Below are 26,487 nucleotides of genomic sequence, written 5' to 3' on the forward strand. Positions count from 1 at the left end.
CCCTTTTTTTTTTTTTTACTCCTTTGGGGTTCTGATGATCTCAGCTAATCTTGCAGTGTCAGATAACCAGCTGCATGGTATTGTAGACTGCTTTTGAGCTTTTTTTCTTTTTATAAAGGTACTAAATCTATGCAAGATGGCTGGGGAGAGAGTGATGGGCCAGTGACAGGAACGCGGCATTCCAGCTGGGAAGAGGAGGAGGAGGGAGGAGTCTGGAACACAGCAGGCTCTCAGGGAAGCAGTTCCTCCCACAACTCAACAAGCTGGACGCAAGGAGGAAAGAAAACACAAATGAAGGTAAAATGCTTGAATGATTCATAACTACTGGGTTGTCTGTAAGCAGTATGACTGATATGTTAGAGCATTATAATAGTTCTTCTTTTAAAAAGGTATTAAAGAATTCAGCTGGAAAGGTGCCTGTTACAACAGTGTAAAAATGTGAGGTTTCTGGATTTGTTTTAATGTATTACATGTGTTGTGACTAATAAATCTGCCAGCAGGTGTCAAATTCTTTTGGTATGTAAGCTGCAGAGCCATTACTAAATAAAACTGAGCAATAAGTATCCCAAGGCTATTGCTCTTTTCTTGTTGACACATCTTTCGGTGTTAGTCTGCTGCTGTTCTCCTTGCATAGCCCACTGAAGTTAGAATTCCACAGTCCCTTTGGCACATGCACTTCCTATTTCTACCGACTGTTGGATTTAGGTCTGACTTGTTTGTTGTTACTGACCTTTGGCCTCAAACAGGAGCAGGAGCTTGGCTACAGTCCTGAGTAAATGGCTTTGAGGTTTGCATTGAAGTTCTCTAGTACAGTAACACTTGGTACCATATTAATATTAGAAGGATCATGCTTTGTCTACTTCTAATTAAATAGATTGGGCAAACTCAAAACACAAATGCAGAGCAGCTTTCTAGAATGTGGAAATACTATTGTGATGTGATATGGAGTTTTACAGTTCCTGTTTTTCAAAAATTATTCTTATTAACTTTTTTCTCACTTAAAGCTTTTTTGTTTTAACCACCAAAGCAACTGTCCAAAAAATGTTCTTTTCTGTTGAACTGTGTTCAGTTTTGGTTTTGATCACCTGTGAATTACAGTAAGGCCAAGTTGAGAGACAGGTCAGCACAGTGCCCATGTAAGGGAAACCATACTAAAGGGAAGAAAGCCAAGGAAGAAATCTGCCGCTGTATGTGGTGCATTAAATGTGTGAATGTATTAAACTGTAACAGAGAAAAAGATAAATAACATTCACAAAGCTTTCCGAATTCCAGAATGAAACTGAAGATGTGATAAACATTCTACACAGCAAGCGTTCATTGAGTTTGGTATACCTAACAATGAACAATGTTATGAGAGAGAAAAGAAGAAAATAGTGTTTAGTAAATGTTTCCAACCACACAAAAAGTTAAAGTAATTTGTTCAGGAGGTTTAATTTCTCTGATACCAGGATTTTAGTTTGACACTTGTGCATCTCAAGGATAAAACTGAATTTAAGAAACCAAGAAGTTGCTTAAAAATGTTTTTGTCTTTTTTTTCTCTTCAGTGCGCACTAAAAGGGGGAAATAGTGATTCATGGATGAACCCTTTATCCAAACAGTTCTCAAATATGGGCTTGCTAGTAAGTAAATTTTTTAAAATACAAAATCCAACTTTGTTAAAAAGCAGTAAGCTTTAGATAAGTCAAAAGATGAGCTCTTTCACAGTGTGTAACAACTTAATTTATCTGCATTTGCTCTGCTGGCAGGTTGATTATAATACCTGTGATAGCTGGGTATTCAGCACTTCCTTGCTAGTGAGAATGGCTTCTCAGAAGAATCCAAAATCTACTTTGACTCTTCAAAAATATTTTGATAGCTGTTCTGAGACTGCAATTTCCTTGCAAGTTATAGCATTCAGGGGTTTTGTTTGTTTGGTTTGGTTTTAATTTTATTTTCATGACACTGTTTAGAGCACTCAAGGTAGAGGCCTCAGCTCCTGGCTGTAGTGTCAAGACATCAGTGATTAGTCCAAGGCTATTCATTCTGAATCTCAGACACCAATCAGCCCTGTGTCTGTCTTGGCTATTTGTCTTAAATACTGTGCAGTAGGGTCTTTTTAGAACAAAAAGGGATCGTTATTAATCAGTACTTAAAGATTGATTGGTAAAGTGAATAAATAAACGACACATCATGGAGAGAAAAGACAGATCTGCTGGGAAGTACCTTAAAAATAGCTACATATAAAATTTTTTTAAGAACTTCTGACATGCTGATTTGTAAAACATTTTACAGAATATTGTGCCAGCTGTCACTCTATGAAGCAGGAATAGTATGTAATGCAGGCTAGCAAAAGATAATAATACAGAGGTTTTGTGAGAAGCCAAGGGCCGCACAAACTGTCACTGACATGACAAGGATTAGTTTGTAACGTCTATTGGCTCCTGAGCTCAAATTCAGTCTGCTACACCATAGATGCTTCTGAAAGCTATGGGAACACCCTGTTCCAGACTGCCAACTAAAGAATAACTTGGCAGTGCATTTCAAGATTTGATGACTGGACAGGTCATGAGGATGAGCTATCATTTTGGCCACTATTTTCAGTGTTTCATCTCTTGATCCACCGGAACATGAGGACAGAGGTTCGTTTCACAGAGCAGCTATCTGTCAATCTTTCTGTCTGTTGTATGCTTTCATGTGTCTGGTTTCATATGGGTAAACTTGCCACACGCATCATTAGGGGTTTGAGGTGAGGTGTGTCAAGGATGATATCAGGAATCCTTGTGTTTGATTTTAGTTTAAAATAAAACTTCATTTGGCACAAGCATGTCCTTCCTTCATTCCTCCTTTAACCATCAAGGGTTGCTTTCTGAAACATTCCTCAGCATTTCATAGAAGTCAGAACTGAATTTATGGTTTTTTTTTTTCCCAGAGTCAAACTGAGGACATTCCAGGCAGTAAGATGGACTTGTCTGTAGGTGCGTATAATTTAATTTAAATGCATTTGAAATACGAGATCATGTGTAGTATTTTTAAGTGGATGACATGCTGTGCTTTGGAAAGGCTTGATCCTTACTTTTAGAACTCCTCATAATAGAAGGATAGAATTATAGTATCTGATATCTTGACTGTAGGCTTTGAATAGCTACACAGCTGATGCTGGTATGCAAGACTGGGATGCATACCTGTACAGAACAGAACTATAACTTGTGGAAGGGACATCCTGTAAGACTGTTTTGATCCGTGTAGTTTTGTATTCACTGTTACTGTTTCAAGAAAGTGAAGATCCTTTTTCATTTGGTGGAAGAGGAAGACTGTTTTAGCTCTTGGCAGTAGGACATCCCAATTACCACAGCTCCCTGGAGGTGATGTGAGGGAAAAGAGTATCTTTTATTATTGATTTCTTCAGCTGCTTGCCTCAGGCTATTACAAGTTACTGCTCAATAGACCTAGATTTTTCACTCTTGATAGCCTCACCACAAATACTACGCAGCTTAAGTGGGATGGGCTGTGTGGAAAACACTGTCCTAAATGAGAGGTGGAATTGACCACTTGGATTAATACCATTTAATCACCTTTGAATTGGTCATGACTTTCTTCTTTGGCAAACCAAATAGTGAACTCTCACAGAATATTTTTTTTATCTTGAAATCAGGTTTAGTTTTGCGTTTGTTTTTCTCCAAATTGTCTCTGAATATTGATTGTCATGGTCTTGTGATAGAAATACCACAGGTTTCTGAAATCTTCTGCCATTTGAGATGGTTTCCCTACAAGATTCCTAAGGTATATATTAAAAAAGGGATGACCCAAATCTGCTGTTCCGATTGTTTATTTTATTTGTTATCAAGTCTTCGAAGGCTTAGTAAGACTAAAAATTTGTACAGGATAGTCTTTGATACTTACAAAGGGGAAGAGGGTTTCGTTCGTGGTCCAGCGACTGCTTCTGTTCAGGTTTTGAATCTTCAAAATCTACAGAAGCAGGAAGATCATCTCATATCCCTGGCTACAAAGACAGATCTTCTAGTCCACTTAAAGGACACTGCTGCTGTACAAACCCAATAATAATTTTGGAAAGGGGTGTTCATCCTGTTTCTGTAACTGTCAGAAATGTCACAGAGGCTTCAGATTCCTCCCAGTTACAATGTCAAAAGCCAGAGGTCTGTAATTCTTATTCCAAAGGATGATATGTCAAAGTAATAGTTGTATTCTCAGCTCTCATCTAGAACAGTGAATTTCCCGTGTAGATGAGTTGTGCCTTGAGGGCTCCAGAGAAGTGTATGTGTAGTGGTTCTGTGTCTGGAAGGGGTCCTGTATCAGTGCAGATCAAGTTTGTTGTGAAGGTGTGGACACACTGATTCTGAATCTCATGTGATTAGCACTGAGACTCACAGTATGGCTCTTATTCAGTAACCATTTTACTGGTTTCATGTTTAAAAATGTTCCAGTACCAAGCTGCTTATTTCCAGCTACTTCTGTAGCAGAAGTTTCTACCTCAGCTGAGACATGGATGCACACAGGCACAAAGTGCTGCTGGAAGGACAGAAAGGACTTGGTAAGAAGGGGAGGGCTGGCTGGAGGAGGTTACTGGCTTGGAATCAATGCTTACTCTGCTGGTGGTTCTAGATTTCCTGTGGGAGACTGTCAGTAGAATTAATTACTCATGATTCTGTTGCAGTATCTTTGAAGAACCACCTGCAAAAGTAGTTCTGTTTCAGGTCACAGTCTGTGGGGTCTCTAGATCAACTGAAATGGGTGTTTACAAGTTGATTACAGTTAGTTTCAAAATATGTTTTGAAATTAAATGCTGTAAGTTAGAATAGTGTGGGCTCTGTGATGTAAGTTGGCTGTACCCAACATCAAGGATAGAATCTATTTACTTCTGAGGTATTACCTGCCAAAGAAGTTACAGTGTTCAGGTCTATGACTGACTGTGTGCTAAGCATTAAGTAATCTCACTTTCCAGCATTATGTACATCTACAGTTTGGTCTATTTCATTGCCCAATTTCTTCCTTTTTTTTTTTTCCCCTCCATCTAAACATCAAATAGTGACAGTAGGTAAGAACATAGTAGCAAGAGCTGTTTGTTTCACTCTCAGATAAACACCACCTTCGGTTTTATGTTTTTACAGATGTCAAGACAGCTGACTGATCTGATGTGTCCCCCTGCCCCAAAAAGTAATCCAGTAGTAGATACTGCTTTCCTCTAAGGTGTCTTCTGTCTTCGTGGTACAATGGCCATTTGATTGAAATTGAACATATACTGTGGGAGCTTCTGGTAGCAGTGGAAAACTAGATAGCACAAGTTCAAACCCTGCAAATGCAAGCAGTGTAAATATTCATTCTTGATTTGAATAATAGATTTTTAGGGATGTCAGGAGGCAGTTCTTGTGACACTGGCCGTTGTGCTACAGTTGTGGTTTCTATGCCATTCTGATTCTGCCATTCCTTTCCTGTGCATTTCTAGTATTGTTGACCAAATTATTCCGATATTATGCCTTGCAAGAAGTCTGCACTGATGTTGACCCTCTTTGCACCAGTGCTGTCACCAGCTTCAGTATTTCCTCACCTGCCACTGTTGTAGCATCACATGATGCTGTAGTCAGGATTTTCCCAATCAAAAAGACTTCTTTTATTGGGAATACCCATTAATCTTTGGTACTAAATGTAGAGCTGTCGTAGTCAAGACTTACTTGCATCTAATACCTGATTTGGTATTCTAATGCACTCTCAATAGCTGCAGTGTCTATCAGCTTAGAATCCATTACATTCTTAAAATGTGTATCACACTTCATAGAGGATTAAGTAGTTAATTTTACCCAGAATTGCTTTCTTCCTCTGAGTAGTTAAGGATCCCAGTAAGAGATGTTAAGGCATGCATTTGTGTAGTACAACACAGTTTTAGGGAAGGTAACAGAATTTTTGGATCGCTCCAATTTTGGCCTCCTACAGCCTCTCTGGAATTCAGGTTCTGATTGTATCATGTTTCTCTAAACATCTAGGTGGAGATAAGTTGTCTTCTTGGGTGTTCAGTTCTCATCTGCCTTCAGATGCTGCTGTTCAAGAACAGATCTAAGAAACATACAAATGAAGAGGGTGGTAGCCTGGATTGTGCTGGTTATAGCTCTCAAGTTCTTTGTCTCCAAGTTAAGCTTTTGGATCCTGTAGAACTTTCTGCTGTCAAGGACCTTAAGGCCATCAGACCTTCTGAGGAAGTAGTGCAGAAAAGTTCCATACTTAGTCTCGATGTGTTGCACTTCTGTAAGTTTACTATGCCCATTAATGGTGGCATCCTTGATCCTAGGTAGAGGCATTTATTACAGTTTGTATTCCATTTCAGAGACTAAGAATGTAACAGATCTTCCTGAGGCTTTTCTGTTACTTCTCTGCTTAGCAGTTTTGATCTTGTTGCTTTATGGCAGTTGCTTGTGGAAAACTATTAAGCTGGTTTTGTTCAGCCTGTATCTACTTCTGAACTTTAAAAGTTGGATGACTTACGAGGTAGGCTTGTTCTTCAACGGGTTTTCAGTCAAGATTACAACATACCAGGTTTTCCTAACTAGATAACTCCCAGCATCATATTTTCCCACTTCATGGGTAAGTGCACATTGATCTCAGAGTTAAATCTGAGCTTGGAGACCACACATATCAAAGAAAACTTTGGCTTTGGTATGCACAGAGCACCTTGGCTCTGGTCATCGTGCATTGTAAAATAGGTCCAGTTGTCAGTAAGTAATTCTGACTACATTGGTCTCAGTTTCCTTGTTTGAAAAATGTGTTGCTTTTATTGCAAGGTACTGGAGTGATGCTTTTATTTACTGACCAAGACAGAAAAGGGATATGGATCAATAGCATACCTGAGGCAGATCTACTTCCTCTTTTTTTAAATTTTTCTATCAAATCCCTTCAATTGATAGCTTGTTTTACTTTGAAAATGGGATACAACTTTTTTCCACTGAAATCTCTCCTAGTATGTAAGTCCTGAGGCATGAAGTTTGCCACAGTAAGTAGCTTGTCAGAACCACTTAATATTTTACCCTTTCCTTGCTTCTGGTTGACCATCACCTTTGTCCTTTTCTTTATGTTAGTTGCAACCTCTGCAGATCACTGAATTCCTAAATCACCTGTAAAGACTGGGAAATTAATTCCAATTTCTATTGATTCAAATGCAATTCATGCAGCTGTGTATCATAAATGTTAGAAAGCCATAACCTGATCTAGCATTTAGGTGCAACACCACAATATCTAAGCACATGTGCTTGCTCAGTAGGCTTGGATGATGTAATTTTATGGCAAAGGTATAAAACCAGTATCTTCAAATTTTTTGGTTTTGTGGTCAAGCAGAAAACAGGTTTCAAATGTGATTGTTTTTTGTTTTTTTTTTTTTTCTGTTTGGATTACCCCACTGGATGTATGTATTTTCACTATGTTGAGTCTCTTGTTTGCAAACATTTTAGGTAACTTTGCTCAACAGCAGTTCCTGTTGCTATCTCCCAGTACATGATCACATTATGTAACTTTTTTGTATATAAGTCCTTTTTTTTTTTTCTTAAGCTGCGTGCATTTGGTGGAGGAGATCTACTTAATAGGTTTTTTCCCCTCACTAGGACATTAATATAATCTTCCAAGCTTTTGCTTCATTTTGCATTTTTCATGGTGTTTCTCCCAGCTGTTAATAGTGGGGAAAAATCCAAGAACTGATGGAGTGTCTTTTTATGAAGATGATTGGACTTTTAACCTGCTCTACATTTCTGCATGTAGAGGTTTTGGGACTTCATATTTATTCATGCACAAGTGTTGTTGCCTACTGCAGAGGGTAAAATTCAAACTTTTCAGATTTTAGCAGTCGTCTTGTACTAAGGTAAAGCTAGTCTTCAGCCACTTGCATTATTTATAGCTTTTGTTGGCAAATGCAAAAGGCAGACTCGCATGACAGGTTTCAAGGTTGCATTAGAATTTTCTGTGAATGGGATAAATTAATGCTATCATCTCTCTTAGCAAGGCCTTATTTATACTGAGGTTTAAGCAGCTGCCTTGGCACTAAGTGACATGTATATCTATGCTTGAAACCTTTATTTATAATATTTAATGCTCTGCAAGTTATTTAACAAGCTGTTTTACAAGGCATCATTCAGTAATATTTGAGGAGTTGATTGGATCATCAGGATAACTGAAGAGACAAAAGGGTGTTTCTGCTGCTTAGTCATCTTGTGTTGGCATTGACCCAGTTTCATTTCAGATAGTGATGCAACTCTGTCTCACTTTCAGTTTCTTTTCAGGCAACTAACGGACAGGGCTTCCTGTCTAGAATTAAAGCACACAAGCCTTTTGGTAGTGCATTGCTGGCGTTGTGTGTAGTGGTTGGATGTAGGTATTGGCAGGGTTGAGATGTATGTGACATTTTATGTGACTGCTTTTGCAGAGCCATTTCTGGCTTTTTAGGATATGTTAGAAAGGGGTGAGCTCATCCAGGTCAGTATGACTCCAGTTGCAACCCAAGATGTGTAGGTGACTTGTCAAGTGTTTTTGTGGTACTTGATGTTGAAGACATCCGAGATGATGAAGCTGGATCAACTTTGAAAGCTATGCCAGCAAGAAAACCCCATGTAATTAGTGGTTGTTTCATAGCTTCTTGGTAATAACATACCTATGAATATTAATAGTTTGTGATTGTACATTAAGAAGAGATGCTGGCTTTGAGAAGCTTTTTTGAGGAACAGATGTGTTTTGAAGGTATTGGAGTGGTTAGCTGTCTGCTCTGTTTGATAAAGGCTTAGTATTTTGTCAGTGGTAGGGCAAGGTATCTATCACCAACTTCCTTTGGAAGAATCATAGATTTTGGTTAACTGTGGTGACAGGTTTTTTAAACTGTTCTTGGAAAGGCCATCTGTGCTACTAAATGAAATTATTTAAAACTAAAAATACCAGTAAAGCTCATTTCTATCACGTTGTCCAATATTTTAAAATGAAGATAATTTTCCATGTACTTCCAACGTAACAATAACGGATCTGATACCTTGCAGGTGCCAACTATGACCAAAAAAAAATAGTTTCGTGGCAGCAGTTCAGTGTGTAAGGTAGAAAACTCCCTCCAGTCAGCACTTGGCTGATGATAAGCTTATAGAGAAAGATGATGTCTTCACTGTGTATGTTGCAGTTTGATCATCTGTTACTAACATCTCTTCCTCGTGTTCCACCGTGTTACTTGCTAAACATTGGCAGGAGACTGTAGAGGGTGTTTGAAAAATGTCTCTGTTACTGGTTGTGTAATCATTGCATACAGGCTGAGGGAGATTGGTTGTCTGTCTGGACGTTATGCTATACCAGGTGATCTGTGGTGTTCAAGAATTAAGTTTGCATGACTGTAGAAGACTTCTACTCAAATTATGTGCATAGTTTTGCAGTTTGAGAAATTCTTTCTCAATGCCAAACCCAGTAAATGCTAAGTAGAATATACAGAGAACTTAAATAGTGGTGTCTCTAGATATTGAAAACCAATATATAACAGTACGAGGTTGGAAGACGTTGAGAATTGCGTATAAATAAATATCGTTAGTTGAACTAGGCTGCTGTAGAAATGCCTATGTTTATATCTGTACATAAATGGTGAGAAATACTTCATATTGAACTCTAAATTAAATTGACTTAGTCTTAAAAAATGAAACTTCGTACCTTAATTTTTCAACACTAATAGCAACTGTAACTATGCTAAATTGTTAAGACAGATGTAATTTATACCCTGATCTTAAAGATACCTTATTTGGCTGTGAACCTGCTGTCATGAAACATGGTAGAGATTATTGGCACTAATTCTGTCTTATTTCTTTTTTTACAGGTGGTCTCCCAGATAAGAAGTTTGAGGTAGATAAACGAGCCATGAATCTCGGGGATTTTAACGACATGATGAGAAAGGATCGATCTGGGTTCCGTCCACCGAATTCCAAAGACATGGGAACCACAGATAGCGGGCCTTATTTTGAGAAGGTGAGAGAAATATCTTTGGATATATTAATATCAACCTCTGTGTTCGAGGTCTCAGTTTTTACTCTACTCCTATGGAAGTGCTAAAAATTCAGTAACCTTGGACAAACTCAATAGTAAAAGGTGTGGGGGAGTTACGTTTGCAGAATGAATGTGTATATAAAACAGAGGTATCATGTGCATAGACAAACTAAATTATCTGGGGAGAATGAGGCTTTTTATTCTAGAACAGACTGCTCTTAATATGGACAGAAAGAAATTCCTTTGTTTTTCTTGGAAAGATCAATTACTGGTAGCATTGAAATTCATTATAGATTTCATCACAATGATTCTTTTGGCTACTGACTACCATCATCTACTGTAAAAAATTGGTTTAGATCTAAGTAAACATAAGTAATCACAGTCTTCCAAATTTTTTCTGCTCTCATGTCTCATTTATTGGAAACACCCTTTCTAAATTCTGCAACCCCTTATGCTGTTTGTCCGTGTACTGTAAGCTTCTGTATGACATCTGTTTCTCTGTGACATCTGTTGTATGTTATGGTAGCATTTCTTTCATATTCTTGCCTATTTTAAATAGAAGCTTTCACTGTTATTATCAAACGTTAATTGCCTCACATTATGAATTGGAGACTATCCAATAGATTCAGAATGCTTTAGGGTTTATCACATATCAAATGAAAAATCAGTTTGGTTTAAAAATCCTGAAGGAGTGTTACTGTCAATTTTTTTAACTCCTCCATTTTGGTATAACAGGCCAAAAACAGTTTTGTCAACTCCCTCTGGTGGCCTAATTAATAAATACCAGTAGCAGAGCTAATGCATTCCTAACAAATTATGTTCATAGGTGTGTGCTAACATTAGGAATTCATTCAAGATCTGTTTGTTTCTGTAGTGGTAATAGCCACTGACAGAAATTAACTTCATGAGAGTTCAAAATGTATTTTTGAAAAGAAACCTTTAGGGATTTATTGATTATTTCCTTGGACCAAAATCTTAATTGTCAAGTGATCATTTGAGTCAGAAGTTTTGTCCTTGTAATTGCTATTACAAATTAACTTTGCTTCTTCCTAGTCACTCACCGTCCCTCTTTCTCTCCTCTTGCGTTCTGTTGCTTCACTAACCAACTCCTGCTGTTGGCTAACTGCTGCTTCAGCTGACTTTGCCTTTCTCCAATCAAGATGGGTGCCTTGGGGATGAGGCTCCCTGCTCTCCCTTCTCCCCTTCTCCCAGCTACAAGCTGTCTCCCTCTGGTTCCACACTATCCAACGTCGGCCTTGGGGCAATCGGCTCAGGGCTCAGTCCCCAAAACTTCGCTGCTAGACAAGTAAGCAGGCCACCTTATAAGATGCATTGTTATAAGGCTGCAACCTGGGCTTAATCCTGGTTAGTTGGTTGCTTGCATTTGCTTTCCTACTAAATTAATATTGTTAATGGAAATTTCAGCTATATCAGGCCATTGAGAATCAATCTACTTTGGTTCCTATCATCAAAATGTATATCATATGTTTTTGTTGGCCTCTTACTTTCTGAATCACAGTGCAGCAGCAGATAGATGCGCTTTTCAGAAGTCATGAAGTTAGTGACAACCTTTGTATTTTAATTGCTGTTTTAAAACCCAGTTAGAGGCTATTGATTTGCCCCACCACCCCCCGACACTGAATTTTTCCAGACTCCACCTGATGGCCCCGTGTGTAGAAATATGCCTATAAAAAATTGCAATCATTTTGCATTGTGTGTGTTTCCCTTCTCCCTTCCCCACAGCCCAAAGAAAGGATTGACTTAGCAGCCTTTAAAAACTCTTGAAGTAGCAATGGTTTTTTTCTGTATTCAGAGTAATGGTGGGGAAGAAATGAAGTGATTAACTGCAGTTTGGAAGAATTTCTGGCTATTACATTTTGCGTTATGCTACAAGAAAATGTTGCAGGAATACTGGGAAATGAAAGAATGGAACCTAAGTATTGTGACTGGACTAGCTTATGTAGTCACATGCCTAACATGATGGTGTTTCTTTGTATTGTCTTTCTGTTTCTATGTGACACAATCAGCGTTGAACATCAAATTAAGTCCAAAATTTGCAGACATATTCTTGGATTTGGTGTGCAGAACACTGTTGAGCTTTAGGAAGAGCTGAAAGTCTGCAGCTTCAAGCTTCTCAAAAATTTTAATGTGTAGTTGACCCCAGTCAGTTCTTTCCATGGTGAAAACTCCCTTGTCTCTTGGGGGTTTTTTCCCTGTGTGCTTAGTAGGACATCTTGAGTTGCTTCTGAAAGAGAAGGTACATTAAGGAAGTGAAATGTGATGCGGGTGGATGAGAGAATCTGTAGTGCTGCCTGTATAGAAGCAGGATGAGACACTTCTGTTACAGCAAAAGGATAGTGGAGGATGCACAGTATTATAGTAGAAGGAAGGCTAAGTTTATTAAATCCTATTATATAAGGGAAGGAAAGGTTTTGGAGAAGGCCTGCACAGTCTCAGTTTGGAAGAACAATTAATTTATGTTGGGTATAGCAGTGCTGGCATGGAGAGAGAGAACAAAGAATGATGGCTGAGGGATGGAAAATGCACTGTTTAGAACCCCAAATATCTGAGCATAATAGACATCCCAATATACAGCAGAAGATGGGAAGTTCTGAGGGTCTTGAAAATGAAAAGACAGAATCATGACACATAAGGACCTTTTGGAGTACGAGCTTCAGCTTTTAGAAGCAACAGCATGCGACTGTTAGTGTAGGAGACTGTCCATAACATTTCCTGTGGCTTTTGTTGAAAGATGTTACAAGTAAAGACAGTCTGCTCAGAGTCTGAAGTAGTGAGACATAATCACAAATTTTCTTTGGTCTTTTTGGTGCAGTAGGGTTTATTATTACACAAGTTGCTTATAAAACAGTAAATACTTCTCATTAAGAAAACTCAAACAGCAAGTATTCTTGTGTTAGAAAATAAATCACTGGGAGAGGAAAAAAAAAAAACCAAAACATTTTTTCGCACTTGAAAATTTTCCTGCTCTTCAATTCAGCAGGGAAAAAAGTAAGAGAAAAACATCCCAATCCAGAGTGCTGAAGTTTTCACATCAGAAGGAAAATTCTTAATAAAATTTTAGAATTCTAATTTCAGTTAGTGAAAGGCCTGCAGAGGAAGTAATAGACTTATGAATGATATCTCAACAACTACTCTGTAAAAGTACTTGACTTTTCTGAAATGATGGCCCAAAATTCTTGTTGACACAGTCTTGCCATACTTTTAAGCCAATGGAATGTTTTTTTGAGTGTGGTGGTTGTACTCCAGGTTTCCATTTCCCAACATGTAAAGTGCAAAATATAAAACATTAGTTTTGTTATGTGCTTTGAAATAAGTGGATAAAAATGACTCTTCAATGTAGAGGAGAAAGAGCCTGCATCTCAAAAATGTAGTACAGCAGTTTTAACCCAGATAGAACATTACTGATTTAGGACAAACATCTCACTAATTCTAAGGGTACTCTGTTTAAGTCAGTACTTGCCTCATTGTTAATTGGTATGTAGTTAATAGCATAGAAGTCCATTATCCTGAAAGATTCATCTTCTCACTACTGCTTTAATTTTATAGGGTGGCAATCATGGTTTGTTTGGAAACAGCACAGCACAATCGAGGGGCATGCACACACCAGTGCAGCCACTAAATCCTTCCCCCAATATCCGGGCGCAAGTGCCTCCCCAATTTCTTTCTCCCCAGGTAAGGAATTTATAGTAACTGGTTACTTGTAATAGTAGAGCTACAGGCTTCAGAGCACATCATTGAGGTTACTTATACATCTAACTTAGTCCTTGGCTTGATGTTAAGAAATTGAAAACTTAGGTAAGATAAAAAAATTAAAATTCATAGTTGAAAGTGCTTAAAAGTCACTGCAGAAGGATTAGCCTTGTTTCTTATTCCAAGGGAGTTGATGGTAAATGCTCGCTACCAGTATTTTTAAACCTCAGAGTGGATTCAGGAATCCTGTGTCTTAACTTAGGCATTTGCAAAGTATTTTAAAAACAAAAAGAAAAGAGAAAGCTGAAAGTTTTTAAGTGTGACAGGTTGCTTAATTTTTTTTCAAGCAGTCTTGTCCTGTGCTTCCTGCCCCCCTGAAAGAGAGGCCTGATGAAGGGTTATACGTTGCATTTATATTGCAGAGCTCTAAGACCTCAGGGTCTCCAAATGCTTTGGACTTGGTGAAGACTTTTGGAGATTCCCTTGAATTCTACTTGTGTAACTGTCAATGCAGGGAGAAATGGGGGGGATTCTTCTCCACCTACTCCTGTCTTTCACTATAGCTTATTCAGCATACAAAGAGATTAACTCTTTCTGTGAGGCACTGTTTCTTTGCTCCAGTGACTGCCTGAATGCCTTTCTTTTCCTTTGTCAAGCAGTACATTTTTAATGTGATAACACAGTACTGTGATTACTGGTTAGCTCCATATATATCAGCATTTTAATTTAGTGCAGTCTCTAGCAACAGATTGGTTGGGGGAGGAACCTTTGTGTGTGTGTCTGCATCTGCACATGTAATACTGTATATTGTCAATCAAGTGAGGTATTCACTCTGCTCAAGTCATAAGATTGTGCATGTTTAAATGTGATGTGTTAATAAATCTGTAATGTCTTTCCCAGAACACCGTTTAAGATTGGTGTTGTACCTATTCCTTTATAGAAATGCTTCTACTTCATCATCTTTTCTCATAGCAGTGCGTTTCTTGAGGATATGTAACTGGTTTCCATGCAGGTTTCGGCCTCCATGCTCAAACAGTTTCCCAACAGTGGCTTGAATCCTGGTCTTTTCAATATGGGCCCCCAGCTTTCTCCACAACAGATTGCCATGCTGAGCCAGCTTCCACAGATTCCCCAGTTTCAATTAGTAAGTAGTTGGTAACCTTGTGAGACAGACTGTTTACAAATTGTCTGCTTTTGTCTTTTTGTTTGTTCTAATTCTACTTTGTTCTACTGATCTTGTGTTATTTTTGTACAATTATTCCATGTTTGTTGTACAGGAAAATACAGCCCTGTTAGCAGCAGATAAACTAAACAGGCCCGTGTAATTAATTGTGATTGTTGTAAGTGGGTTAGTAATGATTCTAAGCAATGTCTTTGTACAGAAAGCAGTTTTTTGTTGATTTTTTTTTTTTAAATTTAAGTTTTCCTCAGACTTGTAGTCATAGTGATGGTAATGAAGCATTTCATGATGTTAAGTTAGAAACGGCATACAGTATTCTTCTAATGCATTCGTTGTCATTTTATTTGAGTGAGTGGAATGTGAAACAGTTTACCGAAGTTGAGCAAAGTATTAGCTAGTGACTAGCTCCTGGCAATTGTATTTCACTTGATGAGCTCTGTATTTTCACTCTTCCCACCCCCACTTATCTTGTAGGCATGTCAGCTCCTCCTTCAACAGCAGCAGCAGCAGCAGCTGTTACAGAGCCAGAGGAAGTTATCTCAAGCTGTGCGACAACAGCAGGAGCAACAGGTGTGGCACTGTTTTTGTCAATCATATGAAGTATAAAGTGTGCTGGAAAAAATGCAGTCTGCAGTAAAGACGGCGCTGGCTTCAGTAATGTCATCTGCTCTCTTCAGTTTGCACTCTCTTCAGGTTGCGCTTTTCAGAGAGCAAGGTCCTTTGGATCTCTTTCAAGTCACTGTTTCTTTATGTTTACTGGAATTCTGTGTTACAGTATAGGATATATCATCCCCAGTTTTTTCTTTCACTCACAGATTGCTCGTATGGTGAGTGCCCTCCAACAGCAGCAGCAGAGGCAGCCTGGCATGAAGCATTCGCCATCCCACCCTGTTGGGCCTAAGCCACATTTAGACAGCATGGTACCCAATCCTTTGAATGTGGGTCTCTCAGATTTACAGACCAAAGGGCAAATACCTGGATACGGTTCAGGTAAGTGCTTTGTGGAAAGAGATTTGGTGCGTTGCCTATAGCTACCATATTAACATGGTAATTGTGTTACCATATTAGCCGGTTATGTCTAGATCCAGAAATGAACAATTTATGTACAAGCACCAGAGCGAAGGTTGCAACAAGCATCAACTCTTGATCAGATTGCATTATTTTTCATTACATGGGAAGAAGACAAACATAATAACAAAGTGTATCTTGGTGGGATGTTGGCCTAACAAGTTATTTGGATGTTGCCTCTTGAACATTTCATCTGCTACTATTGATTTTTTTTTTTTAACCTTTCTTCTGATCACAATGACTCCCTGTTTGAAGATATTTAAACCAAAAAGATTGAATGATAATGGGAGTTTCGTTTGTTTGTTTCACAGGCTTTGGCTCAAGTGGCATGGATTATGGCATGGGAGGGAAAGAGGCTGGAACAGAATCCCGCTTTAAACAGTGGACTATGATGGAAGGGCTGCCCTCTGTGGCTTCACAAGATGCCAATATGCACAAAAATGGTGAGAAGGGGACTGGCTATTTCGGGAATGCCCTTGCAGTATCATCTTGCCAGAGGTGAAATAGCTCAGATGAAACTATGCTGCAAGTTAGTGAATGTCTTACCTCACCCGTATGCATTTTAAATATTTTTTTGTTTTAGTATATAATACTCGTAAAGATTCCAACCTTTCCTGAGCGTAAATGTATCTTTTTAATGCCTCAGGTGCAATAGTGCCCCCTGGAAAGGCTCGTGGAGGATCGCCCTACAACCAGTTCGACATAATTCAGGGTGACCCACTAGGTGGCCATGCAGGCCCTGCTGGTGATAGTTGGTTACCTGCCAAATCTCCACCAACGAACAAGATTGGAAGCAAATCCAGCAACGCCAGCTGGCCTCCAGGTATTACATAAGGGCAGGGGTTATGTCCTAGCTTTAGAACAGATGTGCTGGGTCCTTTCCATGTATTTTTTAAGTAACCACTGCAAGGGAAGTACTTGCTTGGCCTATATCAATTTTTAAAACATCTTCTACATTAAATTAGAACATAAATGTGGACTTTCCAGTAAAAAATTGCTGAGCTAAACATGAACTAACTGCTGAATTGCCTGAGTAGTATTTGGTTTTTGTTAGGCAAACTCATCTTCTGTAGTTTGGTGACTTCACACTTACAGAATTTTTTATGAGAACACTTGTTCATAGAATACACAATACCAGCTCCCTCCTCTTGTGTTGATTCCTTATTTACATTGTGTTAAGCTGACACGGGTGTAAAAATTCTGACTGACAGCATGGAATCAGGAAACAAAAGATGTGAAAGCTTGTTTTTTGTGATGGTGGGAACAGGATTTTCTTGACTTTTTGTATTTTATGTAGCATAAACAATTGCGAGAAGAAAAGTTCATGTATGTGATCCATTGCAGACCGCAGGGTTTCTTTTGCCAGCAGTATTGGTACAATATGTATACAATGTGTGTGCTACACTGTTGTGGTTCACCTTTGCTCATGTTGCGTAAAAGATGGAAGAGTATTGCCATGTCTCAGTGCTGCTCAGCAATCTTGTGGCTTGAGTAGAAGTTTCTTGCTTTTTGGATTACAGGCAGTGGCATGTTTTTTAAGTCTTCTAGAGTTTCACTGGCAGAATTTTATCTTTCCATTAGAAAACTCAAGTATCTAGGAAAAATACATATGTATTTGAACACACGTATAATTTTCTATATAAAGCATTCTTTAAACACAGAGTGGTGTCCTTGAAGTTGCACAGATTAATCAACAGTGCTGTTCAGCAAATAGTGGATGCTGTGAGTTTTCTCTGCCTGGAAAACTCTTAACATTCCAGGAAAACATTCCTAACCGCAAATCCTCTGCTGTGAATCCCCTCAAGCACAAAAAAAGTAAAGGTGCAGGTACATCTCGGGTAAACCAGAAGCACAGACCTTGCATCAGAAAGCCTAGGAATCTGTGTGGTGCATACGACTGCAGAAAACCTACAAAACGTAGTTTAAAGTTTTTTATGTGGGAACCCCTCAGAGTCTAACTCTGACAAGAAAACATTTTGATGAACTAACAGAGTTAAAATAATTAGTTATCTCAAGAACGTCTACACACCCACATTTCATACCACTGACTGCTCTCCATAGAGGTGTATTTGCAATACATTTCTGTCAGCCTGGTTGTTAAGTACTGAGCTTCCTGAGCTGGAGTTACTGTTCATAATGTCAGAAATCCCCAAAATTTAATTTTTTTCAGGACTTCTCTCGTAGACTAGTTGCTGAACTTGTTTTGTTAGTGACCATTTATTGAGAAAAACAGTACTGCTTGGAGTGTTAGGGGAGAGGTGTGAGGATCAGTTCTGCCATACCTCCAGGTTTTGGAGCAGCCACTGGCTCTGGCAAGATTCTTGGTACCAGAAGGCTGTTACAGAAGTGAGAAGGCAAATAACTACTCTTTGCCCCTTGTTGATATCATAGAGCTTCTTTAGCGATACTTGCAGTCCCACTGTCAAGTGATAAGCAAAATTTTTGCTGTTGCTGACTGCCTCACCACTGTGAGAAGATAGCTGGAGTTCACAAATCCTGAACATAAACTCTCACAGGGATCATCAGTACCATCCCTAATTTCTTGGGTAAATGGCTGTGATTGCAGATGTCATGTAGATCATGGGTTTTGGCACATGACATTTATGCAATTATTGCTGTATTGCCAGCCCTGTCTTATGAGGTCTATAGACTATTGGGGCAAGTGTTACTGTACCGTAACAATCAGCCACTTAGGCTGTCTCATAGCCTCTTTAGCTTATTGGCTTCCTCAAGAAGAGCAACTTAGCTGAAGTCATGATCCACCTTATCAACACCCCTGATGAAGAATAAAGACCCAAAATGATTTTACACTGTAGGTTCTTTTTTCTCTGCAAGCTTATAGATGAGGCCCATTGTCAGTTCCTGGCGTGAAGATACAATTTTTCTTCCCAGTGTTGGAAAATAAGTTGTTAACGAAAATGAATTTACAAGAGAAAACCTCTTGAAATAGGTGCATTTTTCCTTTGAATGAATACAGTGGTCACTCAGCATTCACCCTGACTACACCTTTCGCGTTTTCCTCCTAAATGCCATCTGCTGCAGAAATTCTGCCGTTCAAGAGAGCAGTATTGTTCAGCACAAAGATAAATGAAGTGGTGCCCAATCAAACTGATATCACAGCTGGAGGTGAGAGCAAGTTTTGCTGCATTGGTGAGAACTCTATCTTTTGGTTATGTCACACAGACTTGCATACCTAGGTAATACTAGACTGTAATTTTCCCATTCAAGAGCAGTTCAGTCCTATATTCCAGGCAAACTGGCCTTCGTGTGTCTGTCATGGTTTTCCTAATAATCTTATGTTTGAAGGTTTCAGGAGGACCTTTCAAATATCAGTGGAGAAATGCACTTCATGTTTTCTTTACTAGCTAGAGATAAAAGAGCATGTCTCTAGGGAGAGTTGATGAATGTGCGTGAGAATAACTGTCAGTCCCAAGGAATAGTTTGAAAATTTGTCAGTATGCTGAAATTCAAGGAAAACTCTTCTCCAGACTAGGATTATATTGCTGAGTGAATGTGTTTATATACAGTAGGCCTGATTTTTGGAGCCTTGTTTGAATATTCCTTAACTTTTTGATGAGAGCTTACTATGCACTTCGTTTTCAGTCTCACCAATTCTCAAAAATCTTTACAAAGGCAAGACTTGGACTTACCTTTTTTTTTTTCACAAATAAGTTCTAATTTCCAGGTCCTAACCTGTGTTCATGGATTCTTTATCTCAGAACAGAGATCTTTTGACTTAGACCCAAGAGCTGCATTGCTTGTTCCTTAAGCATAAGGTGGTCCTGTTTGTCAGAGGATTGCAGTATTTTGACAGCAACTGAGCAGATTCCTTCCTTGATGCAGTGCTGATTGCTCATATTATTAGAAATGTTGATACCTGGTATCCTAGATTGATTTTGTTGAGTTACTGAAGTTTGGGAGATGTGACTGAGGTTTACCAAATCATGAAGGTAGTCAGCAAGATAAATGCAGAGTTGTAATTCTGCGAATCCTGCAACCATGGTGCATATGCTGGACTTAAGAGGATATAAATTTTAAATAGATGAGAGCTTTTTCTATTTTTCCATCAGAAGTGCTGAACTTCTGGAATATGTTGTTTTTACAGCTTCTGGAGACAGATGGTACTAGCCAGTTGAAACAGTGATTGGATAAACTGATGGAAGAATGGTTGCATAAGCAGGTGCTAGCAGGTAGAAGGTATTTCTGACATCCTAGATAGGAGTGTGGATGCTGGGAGAGTGTGAGGGCAGTAGCCTACAGATAGTGGCCAAGCTTGTGTTCTGTCCCTAAATGGTATCTCTCCTACCACTGTTAGCAGAATACTGGGCTAGATGAACCACAGTTCTGACCCAGTGGGGCATTGCTAGCACAGTCTAATACTGCCCTTGCTGTGCCAATTGTTTGAACCAGTACTATCGCATTTTCTTCTGTATTTGTCTGCAAAAGTCATAGTCTTGACTATGCTGCTTCATTACAAAGGTGACTGAAATTAACCCTTCCATGTCAAATTCACCCTACATGGTTTCATTACAGATAAGCACATTCTGGATCCCACTTTTAATCATGGATTTTTAATTACACTCAAATGTTCTGCCATTAGTTGTTTCAGAACTTCAGGTTGGGAATAAAGGTATCATTCCATATCCTGAACTTGTATCTGTAAGGAATGAATCTGCCACGTTGGCACTCTTTTCACATTTACCGAAATTGTCACATAGTATCTGAAGCTTCTTTACTTTTTTTTGTGTTTGGCAGTTTTACTTCCTTATCACTGCTTCCAAAATTGACCACAGTACTTTCTTCATTGAACGTCTACTTAGAGAAGGAACCAAGTTACTGGTCCTTCTTATAGTAACTGGAGTTTTTATATGTTCATACTTTATAACTCGCTCGTGTCTTAAAATCTGGCACGCCTGGAGCTGTAGTTGAAAGGAAACTAAAGTATAATATATAAAGGAAAATAAAGCATTATTGTGAAGCATGAAGAACATCAATGAGTATATACGTTATTTGTACCACAAGGCATCTCACCTTAGCATTACCTCAGTATTGATAGGTAATGTATAAAGGGTGTGTGTACCTACAGTGTAAAGTGTCAAATGTGTTTACAAACTCTTAAGGTAGGTGGCCTTTCCTCAAGAAGGTCTTCTGCACACCTACAGAGTGTGTGTGCGGAAGCTAATCTTCTAATTCATAATCTAATCTTACATATCTTAAATATATAATGTATTAAGGAAGGGTAAAACTGTTGAAGCCTCATCTGAATGTAGTAAAACAGGAACAGTCAAAGGAGTACTGTATGTACTTGCACCACTTTTTTGTAATGTAGACTTATATTCAGACACCAGAGATAGTGCCACAGGAGGAAATGTGAAATTTTTTAAGATTTTAATTAAGAAAAGCCTGATCTTTTTTTTCAGAGGAACAGTGTAGAAGACAATTATTTACTGTCCTAAAATATCTTCAACAATTACTTCCAGTAAATGGCATTTCACTGTTTGCATCTAATTCCTTTTTCTCTCCTGTCCCAGAGTTCCAACCAGGAGTGCCATGGAAAGGTATACAAAACATTGACCCTGAATCTGACCCCTATGTGACCCCTGGAAGTGTGCTGGGGGGGACAGCCACATCTCCCATTGTAGATACTGACCACCAACTTCTGCGGGACAACACCACAGGTAAAACAGTGAGCAACGGGCGTGTGGTTATTTCAGTTGTTCTGATATTTGAGAATATTCTGATGTTCCTGTCATAACAGAGTAACAGTATTTGACTAAGAAGGAAGCCTGTATGCCTTTGCACTGTGACTGTGTATCATGTGAAAGCTTGGCATTGGTACAGATCATGGTTCTCTTGAGGTTTAACAGTATTACAGAAATGCTATGAAATTGGCCTACTCTTTCTCTCTCCTTTTTGCCTTGATAGGGTCTAATTCTTCCCTCAACACCTCGCTGCCTTCACCTGGTGCCTGGCCCTACAGTGCCTCTGACAATTCCTTCACCAACGTTCATAGCACTTCAGGTATGCAGGCTCCAAAACTTACCTGGACAAAGTGTTTTTCTCTTATTCGCTAGTTCCTCATTCTTGTCTCACTTTGAATATTTAGCCTTTCGGTAATTTCTGAGGAACTCAAAATTTGAGTGGCTGATCAGATAGTTTTCCTCCTGATGATACAATACTCTGTTGTAGTTGCTTTAAAAACTAGGCTAAGATCCTCTGTCCTTCCTCCCACTCCCGATACAAAATTCTTAGTTATGCAAGTTAAAGAATAGGGTAGCAGTGAGCAGCAGATGCAAAAGGGGGGGCAAAAAAAAAAAAAAGAAAACATGCACAATCTGTTGACATGTGTAAGGGATTGAGGGACTCATCATTTTTTAAACATACCTGCTTCTGTAAGTATGAGTTTAGGAATTAGAGTAGTAAGGTGAGTGATTTTATTCATTTTAACGTTAGAATATTGGAGTGCTGTGAAGGGAACATTTTTGCCTTATCACTCATCATTCCCTGAAACCTGGAGAGAGAGAGAGAGACGGCTTTTAGTCCTCTGGCTTTTAATGGTTGGCCTGTAAATAGTAATTTAGATATCTGCCTCAGGTCCTTGGTAAGAAGGTCTCCAAAGCTTTCTTGTGAAAAATGGTTTCTGCATGCCTCTGAGTGGGATGCTGGAAATACTTGCTCCAGACAAACCATTTGTATTTTGAACTTCCTACAGATGCCAGAGTTTTCTCTTGAGACATCATTGTCTTGACAACTACTTAAAACTGAAGAATTTTGTGTAAATAGCAGAAGTGACGAACATAGAGAGGTGCATCTGGCCCAAACTTTGTTTTTTGCATCTTACCGAACAAAAGCTGTGTTAATATGTAATCTCAGCATCTTCACAAAATGTGTTCAAAATCCTGTTTAGCCCTCAACAAAACCAGTGTTCATAATGCCAGTTTGTGGGGTGACTTTGGGTTTGAAGCAATATCTGTGTATGCAGCAACTCAGTGACATAAAAGATTCATCTTTTTGTAGCCTGGGGAAAGGAGTGGCATGTATCAGCTTCTTACCTCTCCTTAATTTTGTCTAGCACATAAGAAAGACCCAAGAGATAAAAAATGATTGGAGTCATAGTTGAATTGAGGAAACTAGACCACTGTCTCGTACACATACCATTTCTGCTCATCTTGTTCAACTGCACACCAGCATTTTACAGCCAGAAAGTGGGTCATCTGAATTAGGGCTTTAGAATTCACATACATGTAAAACAAACTGAGTAGTGAAAGCAGGTTTTTAAGCACTTCCATATACTTTCATAGGTTAGTTCTTGAAACCTGCTTGCTGTTGACAGTTACTCCGTCATGGAAATATAGTGATCCAAGGGTAAAATGAATCGCGTTTTTACTTGCTGAAAGCTTTATGGGTTTGATTCCCAAATGTATGATTTGTGACACCCTGGCATATTGTAAACCTGGATGTTTAACCTTTGTTTCAAATAAGTAATTTACTACCTTTTGTTAGTGAATAGAGCTTAATACGTATATTTGCATGCACACACACGAGTTCCGATTAAGATAATTCATGACACAAGTGCCTTTTCCCCTAGATTGCCCTGGCTGTGTTCAGTGGTTCTCATTACAGAACAAGGGAAAAAGAAATTACTCAAGCAGTTTTGACTTTTGGTTTGGTTTTCAGTTGGGTGATAAAATGTCCCTTGGTGTCCGAAGGTGTGGGAGGATTTGTGGTCTGCCTTCTCAAGGAAAACTGGTTTAGGAAATTTGTGATTTGTGAGAAAGCTTTGATCTTAAAGGAGAACATCTTTAGGAGGTAGAATTAGCTTAGTAGACCAAGAGCAGTAAATACTCATTTCAGTTCTCTGCAAGTTTTTGGCCTGAGGAAGGCTCAGTTTCATTAAAGGTCAGTAGTGCCCCAACTTGTAAGAAATTCTCAGGTTCTCAAACGAAAGGTACTATGGACGTAAAAGCTGCTGCTCATCTTATTAATGGTTGAACATACTGCAACCAGTTACATTATCATAAATCATCTAAGGAATTCTTTTGTCAGCATATATAAAATAAGCAAAGATTAACTTACATGTATGGTTCTGGGCTTTGCGCTTGTCTTCGATATAAATATGGTTAAAGGGTTTACAATGATAGTACAGTTAAAGGCTAGTTGCATCTCATAAGTTTCTCTAATACATACAATTTATTTAATTTTCTAGCAAAATTCAGTGATTACAAATCAACATGGTCCCCAGATCCCATAGGACACAATCCCACTCATCTCTCCAACAAGATGTGGAAAAACCATATTTCCTCAAGGAACACTACAGGGCTGCCCCGCCCACCTCCTGGCCTGACCAACCCCAAACCATCATCTCCATGGAACAGCACAGCACCCCGATCGGTCAGGGGCTGGGGGGCACAGGACTCAAGGCTTGCCTCTGGTGAGAAGAATCAACTGATAGCACCATTGATCAGACCTGAGGAGTGTACGTTTTACAGCACTAATGGTTTGGAGGAAAGAAAGTTGCAGTTGTCTGGTAAAAGGAAAAAAAAAGTTCCTTCTTGAAATGGAATTTTGCTGTCAGTAATTGGGGTGGAGGGTGGATGGGGGTGGGGAGTGGAATCCCAGGTCCTGCTGCATGGAATGAGTGAAGAGGGCTGAGAGCTGCCAGGAGGGAGTACCTACTGCATGGAGCCTTTAAAGACTAAATGCTTTCTGTGGGTGGGAAACTCCGCAAAGATTAAACTCTAGCAAAAAGTGAATCCTGATGTGAAATGTGAGGAAAGATGTATTCTTGTTTTCAGCACTGAAGATTAAGCTTTCATGTGTTAGCAGGGCTGATAATGCTGAATTTGTCTGAGATTGAAAGACCTGATTGTAAAGAAAAATGGTTTTCTTTTTATCAAATCTGTCTTGATTGCTCTGTCTTCTAATTTGCAGCATCTACTTGGAGTGATGGTGGCTCAGTTCGTCCTAGCTACTGGCTGGTTCTTCACAATCTCACTCCACAGGTATTTTCTGTTGTTGCCTCTGGGAACTTGTTTGCTTTACCAAGATACAGACTTGGATTCTTCAGTTGTTTCTCTTTGAATAAAATCTAACAAAATAAGATTTGTCAGCATATGTAAGATGTGTTTCTACTAAACTGGACTGCAGTCTGTTTTTTCTGTTGTAATCTCTTCAGCTAACTTTAAGGTGTTCAGTTTTTTGCTACATGACCATCATAACCTTTCATTGCCTACAGTTTCAGAAAAAAACATTGCGACAGAAAGATTTGTCTTAGAAGTGAGGATAAGTTGCATGGCCATAATGTGGAATGGTTTATAGCTGTTAAAGAGACTGTTCTTTGGGATGTTGTCAATAAGAAAGCTGGTGTAACTGCCAGTTTTCACTTTGGTGTTTCCGTAGCGAAACCACAGAATGTTTCCAGCACTCCTGCCAAAACCAGTCTAGTTAGGTTATTCCTGCAAGTATTCTCAGAGCTTGATTCCGCTCAGAATGAATTCTGTGGAGATCCTGGTTTCAGCAATCCCAATTAGTCTGTATTTAAGGCTTAAGAAAAGCCTATATGATTATCAGCAGCACCCTGAGGTCTAGACAGAGAGTCCCCTGTTCAGCAGGATAATTTACCATGCTTCTATTACAGTCTAAGAAAACATCAATGTGAAAGGAAACACTAAAGTCTCCTTCAGATCACCCAAAATGGCAAACTGTGCTCCTTTCTAGGAAAGACTGTTTTCCTTGATGGTGAAGGAAACAGCAGTGGTGTGATTAAGGGGCACAGTTCTGAGTCTCCTTTGTGCAAGGTAGTTTAATACTGGTTTAGGAATCATTTAATGGAAGAAGAATATATTTTGGAGGCCTTTAAGTTAATAGAAAAGAGAAAGGAGGAGATTATAATTGTCTCTTCCATAATAAATCCTCTGTTCGTTTTGTGTCAGTACACTAGAGAGAAGGAAGCGTAAAGGCTAAGGTGGATTCAGGGACAGTGTCTTCATTTCAGGTTCCTCTGTTTTAATTTGTTCCTATTTGTACCCACACACAACTTCCTTTTCCCTCATTTGAGGTTGTATTGTATAATAGGGGGAAAGGGAGAAGGAAGAAAGTAGCACTTCCTTAAGTATCTGCACATATGGATTCCATTCATATGTGCCTGTTCCTGTGGCATACCAGGAATGGAATCTGTGTGTACAGAACACCTTGGAGAACAGCAGTTACTGGAGGTAAGTAACAAGCTGTTACTGCTGCAGGAGGAATGTAGGCAACAACTGCTGTGAAAACATTAGCTCAGGAGGAATGAGCATTGCAGGGTTTGGCAGGAAGATCACTGTCTGTTTCTGTGACTTACTGCTTCATAAACCACAAAGACAAAAAAGCACCAAAATAGATTTCAAAAAACCCTCATTCTAGAGGAGATATTTTCACTTTTGCAAAAAACTTTTAAATACTGGTTGATCTAAATTGTACTGAAATCAGAGTGCTGGAGACTAAGAAATTCTGGTTCTTTTGGTACAAATCCTGATGGCTGAAGATGGTGAGAAGCATAAGTTGTATATAATTAC

At 39.0% G+C, this 26,487-nt stretch overlaps 1 protein-coding gene across 22 annotated transcripts in view; it reads left to right on the forward strand.

Annotated features, from left to right (window-relative positions):
- Window positions 1-26,487, forward strand: part of TNRC6B (trinucleotide repeat containing adaptor 6B) — a 149,207-nt gene that overhangs the window by 106,542 nt on the left and 16,178 nt on the right. For 10 of the 22 annotated variants that reach the window (XM_074826726.1, XM_074826719.1, XM_074826708.1 and 7 more), the window contains 17 exons: window positions 119-297; window positions 1,545-1,619; window positions 2,909-2,954; window positions 4,422-4,528; window positions 5,106-5,151; window positions 9,809-9,957; window positions 13,543-13,668; window positions 14,699-14,830; window positions 15,341-15,436; window positions 15,682-15,856; window positions 16,246-16,377; window positions 16,581-16,757; window positions 18,977-19,060; window positions 21,466-21,612; window positions 21,860-21,955; window positions 24,141-24,461; window positions 24,866-24,936. In XM_074826726.1, the coding sequence (XP_074682827.1) occupies window positions 119-297; window positions 1,545-1,619; window positions 2,909-2,954; window positions 4,422-4,528; window positions 5,106-5,151; window positions 9,809-9,957; window positions 13,543-13,668; window positions 14,699-14,830; window positions 15,341-15,436; window positions 15,682-15,856; window positions 16,246-16,377; window positions 16,581-16,757; window positions 18,977-19,060; window positions 21,466-21,612; window positions 21,860-21,955; window positions 24,141-24,461; window positions 24,866-24,936 (2,159 nt within the window). The remainder of the gene's footprint in view (window positions 1-118; window positions 298-1,544; window positions 1,620-2,908; window positions 2,955-4,421; window positions 4,529-5,105; window positions 5,152-9,808; window positions 9,958-13,542; window positions 13,669-14,698; window positions 14,831-15,340; window positions 15,437-15,681; window positions 15,857-16,245; window positions 16,378-16,580; window positions 16,758-18,976; window positions 19,061-21,465; window positions 21,613-21,859; window positions 21,956-24,140; window positions 24,462-24,865; window positions 24,937-26,487) is intronic. The other 12 variants (XM_074826727.1, XM_074826725.1, XM_074826730.1 and 9 more) reach the window with 9 other exon arrangements.

This window comes from Strix aluco, chromosome 5 (assembly GCF_031877795.1).
Source record: "Strix aluco isolate bStrAlu1 chromosome 5, bStrAlu1.hap1, whole genome shotgun sequence".
NCBI lineage: Eukaryota > Metazoa > Chordata > Aves > Strigiformes > Strigidae > Strix > Strix aluco.